A 22,093-nucleotide genomic window follows, 5' to 3' on the forward strand; every position below is an offset into this window, starting at 1 on the left:
TAATTCCTGTGCGTCTGGTGTTCTCTGCTCTGCAAATGGGCTGTTTGTGGGCTACATCTGCATTTCCTGGTACATTTTTGCATAATAGTGAAGCATTACATCACATCAGATATATGAGGTCATAAATCATTGCAACTTAACACTAATGAAAACTGATTTTGCATTTGCGACAAGAATATATATGAAAATATTTTTCATAACTAAAAGTGCAAACTACTCAGCAATTTGTGACTAGTGCCCTTTGATTATTACCAATGTATTTCATTCCAACAGACACAATTAATAGTCCAAGCAGTGATTTTATATTTAAATATAGTGCAGCTCCATAAATGAGAGAATGCTTTTTTACATTTTTAAACTCATCTAAGCTCAGGACCAGACAGTTGAGTCACTGGACTTTTGTAGTCCTAATACATCCTCTATGGACTGCCTGGAGGCTGTATCCCTTGAAATAGAAAACAAAAAGTATCTCTTAACTTGGGGGGAAAAAAGGAAAGAAAAACATCCCAAGAGGTCAGAAAAACGTTTCAGTCTCAGGCAGAACTGTATTTTGTTGTCAAGTTCCTGATCATTTGTTGAGATAAGGGATATGGGCTTCAACACTTACCTGGAGGCGGGTTAAGAAAGAGAGTTTGGACCATGATCTTAAATGACCACAGCACTTGGAGCAAGTTTACCAAAGTGGGATCCATGTGAGCCCCAATGAAAAAGAAGAATATTGGTACTGGATATTTTTTTTTTCTCAATTTATTCTACTGCTGTAATTTTGCAGTAATCCACTCTTTCCTCCACTTTCTTCTCACTGACACCTTCCACTGAAGTCAAGATTTTAATTGTTCGTATATGTTTGGCCTACATAAATCCCATTGGCTGTATTTCTGTGTGCACACTATTGATCTGTTACTATTATTTTCCTTCTTTGTTGCAGCCCATCAATTCCTTTTCTGCTGCACTAACACAAATCTGAGGATCGTTAAGGTTTTATTTGGTGACACAATGACTGTTGACTGCTGTTTTCTCCCCATCTAAGCCTATAGGGAGTGTGGAAGACAGTATCAAATGATAACAAACAAGAACATGTTTCTCAGATGGAGGGAAGGTGTTGAACAAAGAGGTGGTCAAATATGAAAATTTTTGGATGTCATGAATTACTAATGTTATGTGGTTGAATCATAAGTTCACTAGTGTGTGTTCAAGAGATCAATTCTGTAGCTACTCCTCCTGTACGCTAGTGGGCGCTGTAGGCCGGCAAGTGACACCAGCGAGACGCAAACGCGCGGAAATTGAGGAGTTTTTTCAATTTCAAACAGTCAACACAAACATGGAGACCGAAACAACAGACAAGAGCGCAGAAATATCAAGCACCGCAGAGAAAAGTGTCGGTTTTTCTCAGGTAAAAGCCGTTGCGACAGCGTGGATGTTGGACTTCTCGTTTGTGTGTCTTTGCAGGCACTTCAAGGACGGCGAACTTGATGAATTCAACCAAATACTGTCCGCTTTCCGAGGTAACTTGGTAGCTAAACCATCACATTCATAGCAAACTACCTATCTCTGATGTTAACGGCATTACATATTGGTCACAGAAAGCTGAAAGAAGTAGAAGACTATTGGGTAGAAAAGTTACTTCAAAAGTTACTTAGTAAAGTGACTTCTTGGTAATAATTTGAACTGTTTGCCGCTCCAGTTGAGTCGCTGTTCTTCCTGTTTTTAGCCATCGCTGAGAGTGTGTCTCTCAGAGCTCATCACGTCCAGAAAAGAAACATATGTGCCTTCCTCGCAAGAGTCTTGCATGGCAAACATCTGGGTGAGTCTTGGTACCGCTGATTTGAACTTGTTTCTCTCACCTTTGACACAGTTTTAAATCAGTCACTCATTTCATGGAGAGTTTAGCTCTGGAAGCAGCTTAAAGTATAGACGATCTTTGTTTCAAGAGCTGGTGTGAAATGTATTGTGATGTATTTCTGGGCTGATCGTTTTTGGCTCTCAGTGTCCTGACAAAGGGGGCAGCCTCATTTAAAACCCAGCCCAGACAGAGACAGTTTTCACACAGGGGTTTCCCATAATTGCAAATGGCTCAGCATCATTTCTTCCCTCCCTTCAGCTGGCTATAAATGCCCTTGCTGGTCCATTTATAGCATTGAAATATAAATATCCTACTTCAGTTTTTAGCAAAATGTGAAAAATAAACCAATCAATAAATACACACAAACTTGCCTCTCTTACAATCCATCATATTTGGGCTTGTCTAAGAATATAAGAGAATCTGCATAATACACCCATATGTGTCTATTAAAGCACAAATATGTGAAACACTAGTAAAAAAAAAGTGTGTTTCATATATTTATGTATGAAAAGGAATACCGAGTGCTATCTGTGTTTATGTATGTCTGTGTGTACATGCAAGAAATTTGTACTTTCACAGGAATAATGTGTGACTTGCTGTGTTTTTGCTTCTTGAGCTAGATAACCTTGAAAGTCACTCCATTCACACAAAGCACATCGTTGTCTACACGGGATGAGATACTGAGGAGGGAAATTATGACGCTTTTTAACTTTTCGTGCTTACTCCAACTCCATTATATTCATCTCAAACCCCATTAGTTCAGTACAAAAAGCATAGATATCAGAGGGAGTCAGCATTTTTATAACAGATAGTTTCAGATTTTTTTTTTAATTTTTTTTTTTTTTTTGTCTCCTGGTAATATTTATGTAAATCGGAAATGTAACTAATACCTACTAAAGTAATTGTTCGCAGAGGATTAGGGTGAGGGTTACTCATGCTTTTGAAACTATCCTCTTCACACACAAGCATAAAGGCACACACCCTCACACAAGCCGTAGTGATGTTTTTAACCATGCACGGCATTGTTGGTATTTTTCTAGATATGCAGTATGAGGAAGATGACCATGTGATGCCCCTGATGTCTGCAGCCAATATATGGCCAGCCCTGAGAGACACTGTCGCAGATGAAAGTTTATTTAATAACATCGCCAATCTTTTGCTTATCCAGGTAAACTCATAGCATATCACTGTCCCTCGAGCTGCTTGCGTTGATGCATTAGGCTGTCAGAAAAATGCTGCACTCTGTGTTTGAGATCACACAGGTCCTGGAAATATACACACATCCCTCTCATATTTCTGTCCACATTTGCATTCCCCACTCTTCTCCTCTTTCTCTTTTATTTTGTTTGCATGCAACTGAATTTGCTCCATACGAGGTAGATGTCCAATCACAGTGCAAGCCTTTTAGCAATGTGCTCTGTTTCATTTGATGATAATGCATGCAAAATCTGATTTGGACAGTCCAGACACAGCATTTAAGGTGTGCCAGGGTGATTGGATGATAAAAAGTCATTCTTGACAACACTCCACTCCACTGACTATAATGAATAGGTATTATCAGTTCAAGGAGCTAGTAAGACTAAGATTAGATGTCACACAGGGATGTTTTTTTTTCCTATTTTAAGCATTGTGTCTAATACTTTCCCACCATTCCTAGTCGGTGGCCGTGTGCTTGGAAAAAGGCCAAAGATCCATGGCCTCCTCTGCCCTCAAGTGGTTTGAGGAGAAACATGACTTCCCTGAGGTATACATTTCAATTATTGTCTGCATTCACTTCAGTAGAGCTGATGCTGATGTATTCAGTGCCTGAGGCAAGATTTTGGACTGGACACACTCACACACACACATGTAACAGCTCATTTTGTCCACAGAACATAAGGGTCAAGCTGTCAACAGTAGTGACGCAAAGAGACACGTACCACCCGTTCCTCCTGAGCTTCAGCTTCAGCCGCCTGCTGGAGACCGTCCAGTCATTCCTGGACGCCTACCTGGAGAAGAACCCCTCTGACTACCTCCTCCAGGTACGGGGCAGGCGCCAGAGTCACGTACACAACGTAGGACGCAGTGCACCGTTGGTTACAGGCTGTATCAGAGCGACACAAGCTAATCCTTTCCAAGTTCAGTTCTGTTTATATTTACCGCAGATATGTGTGATAGTCAGCAATAAATTAAAACAGATTTTAGCCTGACTGGAAGGCAGTTCCTGGAATAGGGATTCATTTGATATCGCCGGTACAGCTGAAACCATTTCTGCGCTGTCCCATGGAAGGCACCCCACCAGGCTATTTTAAGCACACGTCACGTCCCTGCCTCTGATTTTAGGGAAATGACAAGTGCTGTAGACTGCGATATTAAATGACATTTTGAAATGCCCCTAGTGCATCGCTTGATCAGTCTTGTAGATTGAAACTTTATTAGATGACCTAATGTCAGGATTCTCACATAATTGGTTAACAGCACTCCATGCCATGAAGCATTCACAGGCTACATTCAAAAACTAGCTGGGTTCTTTACCAGCCGCAGTGCTGGGAGCATTAATATGACACACTGCTTTCAAAATGCCCTAAATATGAATTGGAGGCTGTTCAGTTTTAAAATAATATTTTGTACTGTGGTGTAAAACAAGCATGCAACGGACCGCACTGAATAATTAGTTCAGTAGAAAGGCTATAGACATACTCATTCACTTTGTCATAGCTTTAATCCGTTCAGTCATTGTTCAGCATTAATTAATAATCATTGTTCAGTATCCAGCTCTGCTTTCTGTAGATCTTCATCACCTGTTCTCTTAAAGTTTAGCAGCCTTGAAACCGTTTCTCCATCACAAAGCCAAAAGTGATTAAAGTATTACTTGAAGAAATTCCTGGGGTAGGAATTAACACTGTAATGTAAAATTGCAGATTCAAGGTTTTTTTTTTTTTCCTGATGCTGATTAAATAAAACAATAGCGGTCTGAAGGAAATAATTCTATCTTGAATCAACACACTGGCCAAAAAGCATAATGAATTTCTTAGCATAGTGCAGCATTTGACGCAATAATTTCACCTTTTTTATCAGACAACTTGATTCATTTAATGTGTTAAGAATATTATATGAGATATATTATTGAATATATGGATATTATTAATTGCTTAGAATATTAGAATATCTGAATAAATAAAATAAGAGTGGTCTGAATGAGATAAGTCTATCTTGAATCAAGACATTCGGCCTAAAAGGTTAAAGCTTTTCTTAGTGTCAGAAATTAGATTAGTGCAGCACTGGCCACTTTAATGTCACCATGCCAACATTTACATACACATTTAAAGTCCATTTCAGCTCACAACGTCTGTAGGTTTGTTAAAATAATGTCTTAGCCTCTGAGTCCACATGCTGTGCTGCTGACCAAAACAGTGTCGGGATTCATCTGAATTTGTGTGAACTGGGCTTTCGGCCATGCAGGAGCGAATGTGATTGGATTATTGTTGAACTTGATTAATCCATTTTGTACAGAAATGACTTGACTTCATGTTGTAATTGACTCCGCAGTCCCAAAATCCGGTTTGTTCAGGTCAGGCTTAAGCTCATCAGTTTATTTGTGCTGGGCAGGATGTCATCCACCACACAAGTGAATGAGGTGATACTTTTGTTTACTTTTACCAAACCATGCTTGGCTCCAGCAAGAGAGGAAGGTTTAACAAACACGTTGTAAGAGTTAAAGAGTCTTAAACTGAGATGAGGGTGTGAACAGTGCTGCTTCGGTCTGCCCTCATCCTTTGAATAATGCAGCGACCAGCTCAAGGTGCTGATCTGGCATTATCAGTCATAGTTAATTGAGAAGTTGTCATCAAATTAGTTGGAAGGGCAAACTGCACCATTCAGCAGAGCCCCCCCTAAGGGTTTAACAGACTCTTGCTTATTCATGAAAGTTGAAAGAACAATTTACATAGTAGCCGCTGACCAAGGTTAAACTTAGGTGGCTACTTTAATGACCGGCTTTATGAATTTTGTTAAATTTCTCATGATGACCTCCCTTGAACCTGAGAGTATGTTTTAGAGCACCATGTAATATCAGTTAGAAACATCAACACATGCAAATGTAAATTATGTTTGCCTGTCCGTCCATCAGGCAGCCACTGAGGCGGCCAAGTCATCCGAGCACAGGGAGGCCACAGATCACCTGGAGCCACGGGACGAGACTCTCTCCGAAACTTTGAACAGAACGGCAGAGAAGAGCAGAAAGTAAGAAATGGTTTCTTAACTCTGCAGTTTCCAAAAGGCTGTTGCTCGGTCACTGTTGTTCTATTATTTCAGAATGAGCCCACATACACAGTTAACTGCGCTCATGAATCACTTCCTTTTCATAAATGCTCATTTTCTGATGAGAACAGTTATAGTATGAATTGTCCTTCTCTCAGCAGGAATAGGAGGGAAACTGCACAGTTGAGGTTAGTAGAATTGAGTCTTTGAGTGCAACCTTTTCATTCAGCAAGTAATATTTTTCTGGGCCGTCAGTGTCCTCAAGTGTTTTGCTGACTGTAGAGATTCATTAAGTACTTTCAATTTGCAGTCAGTATGCCTGTAGTGGACCTCTGCCTGTGTCTCCAGCCCTGAGACGTGTCCGCTCTTAGTGGGTACATATGGAGTAAAGAAATCATTTGTCAAAGTGTACTGTGCTTCCACAGGGCCAAAAAGAAGCTGCTGTCAACGAAAATTACTGATGTGTGGAAACCCGAATCCTGCAAGAAGCCTGTTGTTGTTCTTAAACGGACTAATGGGATTGGTATGTTCTCCCTCTGTCCTTTGACATTTGTGCTAAAACTTTATACGTTGTGCTATAACTTGATGTAGCAGGAGTCCCATACTCAAAAGACAACCAGGAAAGTTATGTTTTCCAGGCCCAGTCATGTTATGAAAAAAGGGATAAATGTTTTTGAAAAATTATGTAGTTGTTGATTATTTTGACAAAGAAATAAAATAAATAAATAAATAAATAATCCTTGAAAAACAACTAACATCCACAGTTGGCAAGTAATTACTTTAATTCAGGGTTGTTAAAATTTGTCAGTGCAAAGCTTGGCATGGACAATTATTGGGGGGGTTTCATCAGTAAAAAGATGTGGTACCCCCAAGGGTTTTAAAAAAATAAATAAATAAAACATCTAGCAGTGTGTTCACCCGAACATTGTACCTCTCTTTATTTCAGAGCAAAATGAGCCAACAGTAGCTAAACTGAATGTTAAAACTTCTCTCTCTTTCAGAAATATTTCGTGAGACAACTCAACCAGAGTCATCTAAGAAGTCAGTGAACGCCTCCAGAATCAGCAAACCAAGAAAGGTCAGTGGAACTAAGAAGAGATCGTTCAGGGTTGGCTTATCACTTTAATCCCAGGTAGATCATGAGAAAAAAGTCATGTTTTGTTTGGATGGAGGTTCTCTGAAAAACTCTCAACCAGTGACTTTGCGTTTATGCCTCACCTTGGTTAGAAATGGACGTACAAGCTGGACAAGAACCTAAAGGATGGCGTGAAACGTCACGGCACGGGGAAGTGGTCGCTCATCTTACAGGAATATGACTTTGAAGGACGCACAGGCACCATGCTGAAAGACCGCTGGAGAGTCCTCGTGAGGGCACAAAAAGTCAGCTGAGGAGGGAGCGAACCCTTTAACTTATATGCTACAACAACATTCCTGTAAATAATAAATATATTTTTTAATAAGCTTTACTGCATTATTCATTAGATTATTTTTAACCAGTAGCCAAAATTGCACTATAATTTTTTATGATTTGTTGAATGTGTTCCCCCATAATGCTTTGGATGCTGTCATTGGAAATGAAGTACCACCAGAGGGCGCTCAACACAGAGCAGTGGAGGTGGACAATTTGTTCACTTCTATACTCAGGAACACAGTTTCTTATGTGTTTTGTTTTCCCAAAACAAAACAAAAAAAGTAAAATATTTTTTAGATGTAATGTTTTTTAAGTTAATACTTTTTTGTAGCAATTTCATTTTGAAGAAGAGTGGAATACAAAAGCAGCATGTTTACAATAAAGTTATGCCAAAACAAGTGTGGTATGTGCCCAGTGTTCTGTACTAGAAAGAGCTGTACAGATGTCAAATACGGTATTGTTTTGACATTTCACATTCAACTGAATTATAGCAAATGTTCATTTCGCTGACTGAAACATTGATTTTGCTTGTGTCACATCTTTACAACAGACAGTTAATGGGTTATTGCAAAGCCGAGTCTCAAACGTCTTTTCATATTTAAAATTGTGTCTGGCATATCTAGGTGTCTTAATACTCTGGTCCTGTCAGCTCTACTGATGGCATGGCCGTGGCTGTGAAACGATACTGAGGACACCGGACTGGAGGGTCAGCTCATGGTTTTGTGTGCTTCAGATGAACAGGAAGCTGTGTTGTGGCGGGCAGCTGCACTGCTGGGTTTTCTGGACCTTCTTCCATGTCCCGCTGCACCGAGGGCTTCCCACTGCCTGCCAGTGGAGCACAGCTTCTCTGCAGCACAGACACAGCCCACAATTAGTGCACATTGTTCTGGTGGTTACGGAGGATAGGCAGACAGATAAACTTAGCCTTTTGTGACAAGTGGATGACATCACTTGTGTACACCCCCCCGGCAACACCCACCATATTACTGATTCTCAGGAGGGGTTTTTCTGGAACATGCATACTGTCTTGCGGCTCCACTCTGCTTCATATTTATAGAGCTATACACACATTCATGAAGCTTTTATATATTTATACATCTTGACTTTTATATATTTATGGCTTGATTCAACTTTCATGTTTATAGAGCTAGAGCCATCTTCACCCTTTTTGTTTATATTCAGTGCCTTGCTGAAGAGAATATCAAACACAGTTTTCAAAGGACAGCACTTACCCTACCAAGATTTTCCCACCTAGGTCATGAAGACAAACCGGCCACCTTCCAGACAGACACCCATTTTGTAACCTTAGGGCTATTTATTCTATACACTGGATAATGTCAGACTAAGTTTGATTGGTTAAATGTGTGAGGACCTAGGTGGTGTATGAGGAGTCCTGACTTTTTATTGTGGAACAAATAAGCAAAGGTTGTCTTGAAGGGAAGGTGGTGGGGGGCACAGGCCACCTTACCAGAGGAGAGGAGTGCATAAACCACTCCCCTGTGTGTTGGTGTGTGAGAGACAGCAAAACTGGTGTAGGTCACAGAAATAAAGTAAGTATCTGTCCTTGTTCCACTTTTCTGAATTACGGCACACTGCGGCCTTTCTGTCAATTCACTTGATTCAAAGTGTAAAATGAAAGTGGGATTGATATAATGACAGCTGGAGGGAGGTCACATTTGAGTGCCTTTTCTTATCAAATGATATTTGGCTCTCCAGTTTTAAGGGAATTCAACTGAGCATAATTTGACCTCCTGGCCTTTGTATGTACAAATATGTAACCGCTGAAAGGGCGCCAATTGAAACACTTCATAACTTCATACTTGTCTGATTCCTGACCGTCTCCTTGGCAGCTGCCACTATTGTTACGCATGGCAGGTGGCTGGCATGCCACACACACTTTGAAGCCTTCTGTTATGTAGCGCATCCAGTGTGTGTGTGGCTGGTTCTCCACTGTGCAGTGAGGTGTCCGGGACTCCAGTGTGAACTCCACACAGAACCTGGTGGTGGAGAGGGTCATGTGGGTCACAGTGCAGTAATTTTGGGAGTATTAAGACTAGTCTCACACTACTTGTACAAAATATTCTCTAACCTGTCTGCTTCTCTTATCTATATTTCCTCCTTTGTGACTCGTAAATCAAGCAAACAACCCATTGTAAGTTTTTTACATTCAGGTTATGGGTTGCAGGGATACACCTCTTGTCAAATGTGAATGATAATCCATCCCATAATAACGCTGCACTTATGTGACCTGCTGTCCACAAAACCTCACCAAAGTCATCCCGACTTTTGTGCATATGCTTTTCATGTGACAGCTCCTATTAAAGTTGAAGTCTTCAGTTTCAAAGTGTTGCGGGCAAACTCAGAGCTGCTGTACTTAATGATCTGCGTCAGTGTCGTAGACAGAAACCCAGATGAGCTCATGCCCACTGGTGGCTCATGCAGATTGAGAAAAAGATGTGCTGGTTTTTTTTTTTTTTTTTTTTTTTCTCCCACACAATAGGTGTTGAATTACAGATCAGAGCATTGAGGGGAGGTTAGCCCTTGGCAGCAGCTATAAACTTTTCAACCCTTGAATCTGAAGTTGCTGAAGTCCCCTGGTTAAGAGCTGCAGTCTCACAATACTTAGGGCAGCTTTACAGAAGCATTACACAAAAACCTACCCAGGATCCAGGGGGTTTCCATAGCTGTCATGCTTGGGCCGTCCCTTACCGAACTCAATGCTGGTGATGAATGCTGGACCTGTCAAGAGAGAGCCCTTCAGTGTCTTGATTAGCACCAAACAAAACCCCCTTTACAGAGATAAGTTCAGTTTCAAGTTTATGTAAAGTGCAAAGGTAATACATTAAGAATAAAAAGTGACTTAAAATCTAGTGGAAGGTTATCACACACATTAAAACCTAGAAAATCAAATCAGTTTGTATGTGTGTGTTCAGCTGGGGCCAATTAATTGAGTCAAAATTTTGCCGTTAAAATGCTTTTTTTTTTTCTAGTCTGAAGAAATGGTGAAAATGAACTCTCTTTCATTAGATTAGACTTTTAACAACAAGGCACACAGTGGATTGCAGACCTACCCCAAGGTCACAACTTGACCTTACAGCCCTGTTTGTCCTAAGCCACTCTCCTTTAACAGTGTTGTTGTCATAGGACACACCCCTTTCATCCAATCAGCAGGGAAGGTTGCTCAGTGCTGCCTTGACCTATGATGAATCATCCCACTAGGTTTTGTGATGGTACATGTATCAGTTTCAAAATTATGGCCCTGTTTGTTCGAAGCCCCATCCACACAGGGTTTTGTGGTGCTACATAAATGCATTTGGAAACTAGGGCCCTGTTACTGCCCTGCCTTTTCTGACTATGTTGTTATCACAGGACACCACACTTTCAGCCAATCAGCATGGACAGTTGGACAGTGACATTTTGATGAGCCCATGGACCAGCCTCCCTGCTGGATTTCATGATGTTATGAAATGTTATGTTAGGAAACTATTGGCCTAGTTGTGCAACCGGCACCCACAGTCACACCCCTTTGAGGTCAATTGACCCAAAACCGTAACCACTTCCTCGCTGGACTGTGGCCAACCATCCCAAAACATTCTCATCATCCATCCAGTACTTTCTGAGATATTAAGCTGATAGTGTGACGAACCGACAAGGTAAATCACATATTCACCTTTTTCGTGGAGGTAATTAACTTTTGGAATCAAATTAATTAAAAGAGAATTGATGCTATCTCCAGTCAGTCACATCCATATTTGGGTTTGTGGTAGTGCATGCCTTTTCTCTTTTGTGGGTGTATGTGTTTGTGTGTGTTTGTGTGCTTGTATGTGTGTACCTGAGTTGAGTCCACAGTTCCCCCCCTGGTGGTCTCGGTACTCCCTGCAGCCTGCCTTCTGCTCCAAGTCGGGGCAGGGCTCTCCGCCGTTCCTGGGCCGCTGCTCGATGTGACGAACTCGCACTCGCACTGAGGGTTGGCACTGCTTGGCACAGCCGCTCCAATAACTCCACTCACTCACAGCACAGTCCTGAGCTGGATGTGGCACGGATGTTGAGGAAGAAACATTAGAACATTTCCTCTGTGGTAACAGAAACACAAAGCTGAACTGACAAGAAACCCAGAATACCCAGGCCCAGCGGTAAAAAAAAAAAGTAAAAGTATAATTGGTTCAGATCAGTGAGGAGAGAAGTGGCACTTCTGAGTCCCTGTTTCCCAGCTGCAGGACACCTCAACTGTATTGCTGCAGACCGGATAATTACACTTTTCCTGAATTTCAGAGTAAAAAGAGACTGACCAAAAAGCTAAATATTCTGGAAATAATTTTAGATCAATGAGAGATTGATTCTGACTCACAGAAGTTATGTTTCCTATTCAGCTACAAGTGATTTGAGAGCCGGCCAAGTGAACTCCAACCCATTCAATCATATAATCCTATGAGTTTCTTTCCTGTTGCTCTCCGTGCATGAGGTTCAAGCTTTGATGTATTAAGCATGCAGATTTAGTGACTACTGGCCTATAACACATATTAGGCACGCTCTGCTTGTTTGAGTCAGACTATAATTGCTATAACTGATTGACAGAATCACATTCTTCAAATATTTGAACTAATTCCATTATGTGGGCCAGTCCACTGAAATGAGGTTAGGCACAGCCAGCCCTGGTTTCAGTTGTTTGGTGATATGAATGTTACCTCTTTTGTGATGAAGTAGCCTACAGTAAATAGCGACAGTAGCTACAGTAAAAGCTGTTGACAGACTACATTCTGTGCAATTTACAAGTTAAACTATGAAGAATATAGGATGAGCCAGTGGTAAGAACTGGATAGGCCTCTGCCCAGAGCTCAAAACAGTCAAGGTAAATACAGACAAATAATCGAGCATGTGTATAGGAAATTTTGGAACACACCCTTCCCCGCCTGGCCTGTGTTATCAGAGATATAGGATGATGAAATATCATGAGCAGGTATAGAAAATTATCTGTGTTTCCCATCCATCTTCATCTTCTATACCTGATGAGCAGAACCAGAAGATAATCTATCTTTACCATGGGTTCAGGTTATCTCATAGGCACTACACTGAAGGTTATCTCATACTAGCATCTATGGCTTGATGTGCACATAAAAACAGATTATGGTTTACTGCCTCTTGTCTCCACCACTCTGTGCAATTCCTGGCTCCATTCCTCACCTGGGCACTCGGTGAAGTAGTCAAAGCAGCAGTCCTTGGTCCTGACACAGAGCTCATCACAGTAGCACGTCCCATAGACGCGGTCCATCCTCCAGTCAGTGGTCACACAGCTCGAGTCTTTGCCCCGACAGCATTTCCCCGCACACCCCCCGCACGCCAAGTGGTTCACTCCAAGAGCGCAAACAACCAGAAACAAACAGGCAAACTCCACAGAAGGTCCCGTCATGATGGAGCAAAGAAAGAGGGGGGTCAAGTCGGATGTGAACCCCTGGAGCGGGTTGAAAAGTCTCTTGTTTGCCCCTGCGATGTGATTTTTCCAGTGTCCTTCCAGTGTTTAAGTGCTCTTCTCTCCTCTTCCTAGGTCTACCTCTATCATGCTCATGACCGTGAGAGGGAGAGGGTGGAATACCAGTCCAGCCCAGCCCAGCCAAGACTGTACTCTGCCACAGGAGCCCTTGTGACCTGGAATTCCTGTGTCCAGCACCACACAGCCCCTCTGTTTCCCTCCCTCCAGCAACAGGTTTACAGAACAATCCCTACAGGACAAAATATCCCGTCTGGGCTCTGACCGAACTCTCCATGTGTCTGTTGTGTCTGTGTTCCTGTCCTCAGAAACTGTCTCTCTCTCTCTTTCTCTTTCTCTCTCTCTCTCTCTCTCTCCCTCTCTCCCTGTCCCCAGCTGAGCACCTCCCTCCAGTTGATCACACACGGGAGGAGACAATGAGGACGAGGGGAAGGGAGGGAGGGGTGAGCCGGTGTGTGTTTCCCCTCTGCTTCTGTTACTCACCCTGCGTATGTCTTCCTAACTCTCTCTCTCTCGCTCTCTTTCCCTCTCTGTCTCCTGTCTCCTCTCTCACCTGCTTTATTTTCCCTCTTTTTCGCCCTCTCCCTGCAGATTTGTTGATGCCAGTCTTGCCCAGCCGCTTTCTGCCACCCCAGCACTGTGAGTCCCAAAAGAGCAGGAGGAATGCAAGCGGCTGGCAGGGCTCCAGGTGATTGTGCCAGGGGCCCCGCTGTGTGTTGTAAAGCCACCCTCTGGTTCTCACCTCTCTCACCCCTTTTCTCATTCTTTTTTTTCCACTTACAGTAGTGTTGCAGAAAAACACACACATCGGGCACGGTATTCTCTACTTCCTGTTGCACATGGGACATTTGTTGAACAGATGTATTTGGAGTCCTGAGTTTCAGTATACTGGCCTGCCATGGTGGCTCAGATAAACACAAATTAGATTAGCCCGCATACCATGGGTGAATATCGCTGTCAGTGACCAGGAGCTCCAGTGTACATTATTTGCAGACAAGGGCGTGGCTTTCATTTATAACTCTTAAGAGACAGAGCAAGCCAAAGATAGATGACAGGCTCCTTTCGTATAATTCTGCAGAGGCATGTCTACGGCATTCCTAGCAAGGCTAATTGTTTTATCTCATTAGGATGAGGCGCACCACTGTCAGTTTGATTGATTAGAAAGGCTATTAGATTTGCCGCTGTGAGTGCAAGTGTAGAGAGACATCACAGAAAACTTTTTGTGATGCCGTCTTTGAGCCCAATGTCTGTCATGCCAAAGTGAAATTTCCTGGACTTGAGAAAAACTGACACCTAAAACTTGGTGGAATATTTTTAACACTTGAATGGTGGGGAAAATATGACATTTATTTGGTGGATAAGCCCCTTGAGATGAATCACCTCTTGAAAAAAAAAAAAAAAAAAAAAAAAAAAAAACTTAGAGATATGCGATATTGCATGACACAGACAAACTGCATTTTGCACTGTTATGTTTGCTGGAGGAGCCTGAATGTCTGAGGATGTTGTGAACTCCCCTGCAGGTCAGCCTCTGTTTGACCAGTTTCTCCTCCATCTCATGGGAAACAAATGAGGCCTCTGCAGGGAGCGCTAGACGGGAATGAGGCCTCGATTACCGCTATAGAAGGGGCAGATATTCGTAATACGTCGGACACTTTGCCTCCCCTCTCCGGCAAAACAGCTTGTGGGGAGCAGAGGGGGGTCTCTTTGGGTCCTTTGATTCTCCTGCGCACCATGGAGCAGGCAGGTCAAGCGACAGTAATAGCATTCATCTTCACCATAATCATCATCAACAGCAGCAGCAGCATCACTGAAAGGCTTGAGGAGCACATGTCTAAATCATTGTATAGTAGTGTGAGGGGCTGAACCCGGCTGACCTCAAAACAACTCAGGCACATTGTCCGTGCATGTGATAAGGAAATCATTTAACAACAGCTTGATAACCTCTTAAAAAATAAAATCTCTTGCCCCTATGCATAATACATGAGGAGCAGTATCATTCAAAAATGTTAGTGTTTTCATTTGGGGAAATAATTTGTTGAATTTCATCATTCAAAGTGTCTTGACTATAGATAACCCTGCTAATCTTTTTTTTTTTTTTTTTTTTTTTTTTTTTTTCCGTAAAACTAAACATCATTTCTTAGATGTTACATTTTTCAATTTTTTAATATTTAATTTTGGAGTGAAACAAATAAAATAATATGTAGATAGAGATGCCAAAAATCTTGACAGTTTGCCGAGTGGAAGTCATTCCTCTATTTATTGAGCGAGGAAAGGATTACCGAAATGCTACCAGGGTACACTTGCACACACAGAGGAGTGCAGATTTACTGTATTGATTTGATCTGAGCACCGATGCAGGATTTACAGCCACATCAAAGTTTGCTATGGCTTCAGCACGTTGGAAGTGCACATCAAAGCTTGTGTGTTTTACATCTGACAGGCCCCAAACCCTGGACCTCCTGCCCTTACCGTGCACTTGTCAAAGGCTATCAGGCTTTCCAGAGTAATACACCATCCTTTGGTGTGTGTCTGCATGTGTGTGTGTGTGTGTGTGTGTGAGAGAGAGAGAGAGAGAGAGAGCAAAGGAGATTAAGCCTTCACCAAAGAGATCACATCCTAGGACTCTCTCAAAGCAATGAACAGTAAATATGTATGTTTATGGTCGACACATTCTGTCACTGGCTGCCATATGAGTTGAATACAACATTTACACACACACACACACACACACACACACACACACACAGGTTGGTTGGACATAGCTGAGAATGACAGAGTGCATACCATTACCTCTTGCACTGGGCGTCAAGGAGACAGCAGGGTGAATCCAGCTGCATCTCGCCTGCATGGGGAATCCAAACTGTAGCTGTCCCCATGGTAACAACTGACCTGGGTTGCTATAGTTATAAATCCTCCATGCGCGCACACAAGAATTCACCTTTGGGTCTCAGCACGTGTTCTCAAGGTAAGGCAATGATGTCACCTCTGACCTCACACTCTTTGATTCTTGCAAAGTAATTTGAAAGGTGTGGTTGTTATTTATTTATTTATTTATTTTGCATAAGAAACACGATGGCAACAGGATGGGCAACATTTTGACATCGCTCACAAGTTGAACTTGAATGGATGACATTGTGACATAGTGCATGGCTGTTCATTGCATCCTCACTAACATATCACTGTTCAAAATCAAAAACGCATAAACTCAAAAAGTAATACTGAAAGCAAAAAAAAAAAAAAAAAAAAAAAAAAATCCAGACCTTGACAAACATTTAACCTCAAAGAAATGTTTAATCCAAGAGTTTGAGACTGGGTTAATTAAATCAAGCATGTTTCCCTCAAATGCGTACAGTGGTGTGTCTGTCCCATGAATGGAAGCCTTTGTTCACTTCAATCTTCTGAATTTACTGCTCGGGCGTCTCCTACTTCCGCACTCCATGTGTGCATCTGTACGTTTAGTGTGTGTGTGTGAGACAGTGTAAAGCGTGTGTGTCTATATGTCATTGTCTGCCTCTGAGTTTCTGTGTTGGTATCTATATAGGTGTGGATTTGCTTATGCGCCGTCCCTCGAGTGTGTGAGTCTTTTATCTTATTCCTTGTAAATAGCGTGCCTGGTGATGACACGCAGGTAAGCATGACTCATTACGGAGAGAACGACTGGATGTTTGCCTTGGCTTGTGTAAATGGCTGTCAAAACAAAGTGGACCACGTTTTGGCAGCGAGTTTTAAAATGAATGTGGGGCTAGAAAATACACTGAGTACACAGGTAGGCTGACCAGGAGAAAGATGCAATCCCTTCTTGAGTTGAGCCAGTAATGAAAGAGAGGGTGGGCTTAATGTCGAGGGTACAGTGTACTTCATCAGTAGCAGGAGTGAAATCAGAGAGCGAGTAAAAGGCCTGAAAGTGGGGAGGAGGACAAAGAAGTAAACGATTAAAAGAAATTTACATAAACCAAAAAAAAAAAAAAAAAATCAATCAATCAAAGAGTAGAAATTAAAGCACGCTGCCCTTTTCTGTCGAAAATCTCATTACAAGTTATTTTAAGTGACCGTACCAGTCTTGTTTTGACATGTTGTCAGCAGTAACCATATCTGTCCGTCATATTGACTGCATGAAGTGTGCACATAATATGCTTCGGTAGCTTAGAATTACACGCTTGAAAGGAACTATTTTTTTCCAGGTGTGATTGACAGCTCAGGACATACGGGGGAGGTCAGGAACTGGCTGGAGTTTCCACCACTGAACAAGGAAACGTGTTCCTCACAGGTAAAATAGGAACACAGGGAGCACATGCTGTTCAGCACAGCATACACCTGAGGTAAGCAACTCGCTCAGCAAGGCCACTTGCATTTCACTGGGGAACCTGGGACTGAACAATCTCTTTAAGCGTGGAACACATTTGGTATTAATGCAAAAAATGTAAAGCAATTTTTTATATAGCAAAACAGTGATTTTAGCAAACATACCGGCCAGCTATGTATTCACAGGAGAGAATTTCCTGTATGTATCAGCTTTCATGTTTGACAGAGTAGTTTTTCACATTTGTTTCAAAATGAATGGGAATGAAGTGGGGATGTTAGCCTTGACTTGAAGGCAAGAGACATATTCTGACTGATACAATCACAACTACTGACAGTCAAAATAGGACCCATGTGGCCCTTTAATGAACAGAGAAATCTGTTTAAACAAGCCTACATGTATGTAGATGATTGCATCTACAACATGGCTCTCATGAGAGATTGAGCATCCCTCGCTCTTCACCGAGAAACCTTGAGCGTTGTGCTCCCAACAGCATGTATTATGATGAGTCATCTACTTTTACATCCCACTAATGATGCCCCATTCATTACAGAACATTACTGTCCAGTGTATTATGGATGATAACACGCTCACCTGGGCGAGAACGCTCCTGGATGAGCGAGGGAGGAGAGAGCACTGATGTTCTGGCAGCAGCTCTGCATGCTGGCTGCCTTGGCACTGTGTCAAGGTAATGACGATGAAGACAGCGCCATATAGAAGTGTGTGTTTGTGTGTGTGTATATGTATGTGTGTGTGTGTGTGTGGGGTGGGGGTCCTCAGCTCACACCTGACAACATATCTGGTCACTGTCACCTCATCGCTCAGCTATGCTGGCATGGAGTTCAATATGTATGTAAATCAATGTGCACATTAGAAGTAATGGCAGGCGGATGAGGCAAGATGTGTGGGCGGGGAGAGGGAGTGACCCTGGCCTCTCAGAGAAATGAAACTTCAGGGTGTAATGATAATTACTAGGCAATAGGGATACATCTATCACTGTATGTTTCATAAATCATATTTGAAAATGACATAGAGCCCTGGAAAGGTTAAGCCCTTCAATTTGTGTGTGTGTGTGTGTGTGTGAGTGTGCATTGCTCTGCCAAGGGCACAGGGTAAAAATGTCTTTGAGCCATGAGTTGTAAAGGTACGGAAAATGATAACGCCACAGATGGCAGAGGAACATGGGCATGAATATTCATTTCTAAACATCACTCTGTCATGCTTTGACTTGCATGTTGTTGGCAAACACCACTTCAGATTTATCTGTTGTTGCCACTCATGCCTGGCAATGACAGATAATTATGAGGTGAGCCAACTGTGTGATTTTTCTTAGAATTTATGGTAAGAAAATCATTCTCGCTTTACAGCTGTAAAAATATGTAGGCAAACATTTTTTTTTTATTTTTACGATAAGAAAAAATTATCTTGATGTTTTATTGTGTCGAAGGTGGAGATAGAGAGCACAAGCAAAGCAAGTGGTGAATATTTGTGGCACAGTAAGCCGTGTTGCCACAGATTTGACACAGCTTTGGGCTCAGCTGTGCTCATATGATGGCGAGGAACAAAGATCTGACCTCAGACTGCCCTGTTTGAACACACAGACGCACAGACTGCCATTGGACCAACAGCTCCTATTGACACATGTGGCTTTATTTGCTCTATCATTTGTTTTTGATCACTGTGTAACTATCTTTTAGGACCACTTGACAAGCTTCCTTAGAGGAGTTCAAACTGGTGTCACAACATGGGGGAGCCAGGAATGATCAGCCTGTGAATTATGGGCCTTATCGAGAAGGAATTTTTACTGGCCGGCAGGTGGTCTTTTTTTATGTCAATTCATTTCACTGAGGTTACAAAGGGTGGGTGTGACACTCCAGGTTCATTGTGAAAAATCATTCACCTGATGCACATTGCATTGCAGTATGTACGGCAGTCTCATACTATTTGATCAATGAGAATCAAACCTCCTGATACTCTCAACTGGCGCACTAGGCGTCACATACATGATGCCCGTGAAGGTAGTCATGACAGTAAATGGCACTAATCTTTGTCCCCAGACCTAAACACGCTCTTTCCCTTCACACTGACCCAAAGACATTTATTCCAAGTGGGCCTCTTTTTGATCTTTGGTGTTGGCAAAGTTATAGTTTGGCAAACAGACTACATTCTCTGATCCCTGTTGATAGCACAGACTGGCACAACATCAAGTCAGGTGAAACAGTAGCACAGCCTGGCTATTCTTCTTCACTTACACCGGTCAGGCTGGGAACCTGCACCCTGCACTCCCCTGCTGCTTCTGATAGAAAATCCCACGGTTATAAAACTAAGAGACTGATACGCTTTTTGCACCAACTGTGGCATAACATTTTGCCCAGTTGGCAAGATATTAATTACTAAACACTGCTGATGAATTGCACTCGAAGCCTGAATATGCCTTTGAGGCATAACAAAATAGCCTTGTATTTTCTCATCACCTGCTCAACAATCTCTCTAGGTAACATGACCTGGCTGATATATAAAATATATCGAATACAAAAATTTTGACACTGCAATTTTTCATGAGTCAGTGCCCGTTAAACATGTATATTTCACATCATAAAAATAAACAAGTTAGTGTGCTAACGGCCCTGTACTGTCCTGGTTGTGAAGAGTTGCATGGAACTGTGACTGAAATGATAAACCACTTGTGGCTGGGCCCCAGCACAGCTCTTACTAAAGACCTCATTGTTGACTGTTTGTTCCAGGTCATTTTGTTTCACTACACTTGAAAGGGACAGTAAACCCTGCAAGAAGAGGGAGACCTGGCCTCCACTTCAGTGTGAATACAGCCTCTTCACTTAGCATGAATACGGGGATGGTTCTCTGTTTCTAGGTCACGGCGTGGCCCTGAAATGCACACCTCACTACACAGGGAGAGGGAGGGACACAAGCAGAGCCCAATTTTCTGACAATATCAAATTTAAATTTAGAAAGTCTTACACCACCACCATCAATTCTTCATTCGTTAGGGCTTAGAGATCCTACCCTTGGGCTGCTGGTTACATTACCTCCCTCCTGTGAGGAGCAACAGATACAGGCATTCATTCATTCTCACCTCCATTTCCCTTCTGGACTCAAGCCAGGGTGGGTAATAGTAGTGATCGTGTTTTTCTTTGATGATGATAATAGTGACAGTGATGATAAGGATGATTATGATGGCTGTGACAATGTTTCATCATGATGCTGATGTCATTGTTGGCTGACTTGTTTATATAAGACTGTTGAATTGCACTTGCATATCCATGTTGTATTTATACTGGTGATAAGTTGATCTTGTAATTTATGTCCCGAAACTCAGCTCAATTCTTGTATGCAATTCTGGGATTTGGGAAGGTCAACCTGAGACCACTATTCTTTTCCCCGGGTCTGCAACAATCAGTGCCACCCTCCCTGTTTGATGTACCCTATGTAGCCATTTTGTATTTTATTGTCTTGTCTCTATATCTTGTCGCAAAACCAATTGCCCTCCGGGGACACATAAAGCTACAGTGAAAGTGCCAAAAGATGTTGATCAAGACAAGAGAGACCTTTGATCTTATAGGGATCCTGGTAGCTGAGCAAATCTGGCTCCTTGTCTTTGCTACTTGTGTTCCCCTCTCCCAACTCTCGTCTGCCTTATCAAATAGCAAAAAAAATTATGAAACAAAAATCTTGATCTTTCACTTGAACTCCTTCCAGATAATCAGTAGCCTTTAATCTGTCACTTCCAGGCCCATCAGCCGCCACCCAAAAATTATCCCAGCGAAAGACCGCAGGAGATTATTATCTTTCGAATTACAGAATTAATGTGGCCATCTTGGCTCTGTTTCACAGTGCCGTCCTGACAAGCAGGGTGGCTTAGTGGAGAGTTGATGCACATCAGAGATCAGTGAAATGGACAAAAAAAACATCATCCTGAAGATTTACTGCACTTCTTTCTTTTTTATCTTTGAGACTTGTTGATGGGATGCCACGTGAAATGTGCCAGACTTTGTATTTTGAGACTATTTGATCAAAATAAAGGCCAACCTGGATGGTATAAAGAAAAGTGTAAATTATATGAGGTTATTACTTGCCTCATTTTCAGTGGGGGCATATGTTTCGATGATATCTTATCAGTATCTTTCTCTTTAATGGTACCACTTTACAGTAAGAATACCCTTACAATGGGTTTATGAATGGTTTATAATTAGGTTATTGATCAGGTTGCAAACACTTTATAAATCAGTAATTATAAAGAAGTTGGAACACAATTTTCATACATTGATGCAGGCTCACTATTTGGCAAGATCAAGTTACTGCTGCACTGCATCTATTCTGTTAAATCTCAGCTCTTGTAGAGATAAAGTCCTGGAGGTCTTGCTTGATAACAATCTATACATGATGCAGGCAATCATGGAAAAAACTAAAGTAATCTAGTGTTGAATTAAGCAAATTAGTTATTTAATTGCTTGAACAAGGCAAATAAGCAGACCAACGCATACGGAAGAGGACTGGCTGATATCAAACAAGACCTCCAGGACTTTGTTTCCAAATGGACTCTTGCCTGCCCCACTAAAGAGCACCTGTCGTGTGAGCCACTCGAGCCAGGCAGCGCTTCCTTCTCCTTTTGTAAATCTCAGATCTTGTTGGTAGCTTAGCTCACTTCATCTGGTGTTTTTGTCAGTCAGCCATCTTTGGTATCTGCATTAATGTATGAAAACTGTTATATGTATATAACCGTTATATATGTGTATAGTTGTTTATTAATGATTTATAGTGTTAAGAACCTAAATAATACCCTAAATATAAACCATT

The 22,093-nt window shown here is 41.9% G+C and overlaps 2 protein-coding genes across 3 annotated transcripts; one reads left to right on the plus strand and one right to left on the minus strand.

Annotated features, from left to right (window-relative positions):
- The first annotated feature begins 1,289 nt into the window (after positions 1 to 1,289).
- terf1 (telomeric repeat binding factor (NIMA-interacting) 1) lies at positions 1,290 to 7,892 on the plus strand. 2 transcript variants are annotated; one of them, XM_030080018.1, is made up of 10 exons: positions 1,290 to 1,505; positions 1,712 to 1,804; positions 2,884 to 3,011; positions 3,501 to 3,587; positions 3,715 to 3,864; positions 5,952 to 6,064; positions 6,241 to 6,270; positions 6,508 to 6,605; positions 7,084 to 7,160; positions 7,310 to 7,892. In XM_030080018.1, exons 1-10 carry the CDS (start codon positions 1,322 to 1,324, stop codon positions 7,469 to 7,471), a joined length of 1,122 nt encoding a protein of 373 aa, XP_029935878.1. In that variant the 5' UTR covers positions 1,290 to 1,321; the 3' UTR covers positions 7,472 to 7,892. The 2 variants fall into 2 exon arrangements, with proteins under 2 accessions (XP_029935878.1, XP_029935879.1); XM_030080019.1 differs by having other exon boundaries at positions 6,244 to 6,270.
- Positions 6,842 to 21,790, minus strand: sbspon (somatomedin B and thrombospondin type 1 domain containing). The gene is made up of 6 exons (XM_030080020.1): positions 21,781 to 21,790; positions 12,675 to 13,281; positions 11,326 to 11,520; positions 10,154 to 10,232; positions 9,314 to 9,490; positions 6,842 to 8,340 (listed from the first exon to the last, which is right to left on the minus strand). The coding sequence occupies exons 2-6, from the start codon at positions 12,898 to 12,900 to the stop codon at positions 8,223 to 8,225; spliced, it is 795 nt and encodes a 264-aa protein (XP_029935880.1). The 5' UTR covers positions 12,901 to 13,281; positions 21,781 to 21,790; the 3' UTR covers positions 6,842 to 8,222.
- Between the last annotated feature and the right edge of the window lie 303 nt (positions 21,791 to 22,093).

Source organism: Myripristis murdjan, chromosome 20 (assembly GCF_902150065.1).
Source record: "Myripristis murdjan chromosome 20, fMyrMur1.1, whole genome shotgun sequence".
Taxonomy (NCBI): Eukaryota; Metazoa; Chordata; class Actinopteri; order Holocentriformes; family Holocentridae; genus Myripristis; species Myripristis murdjan.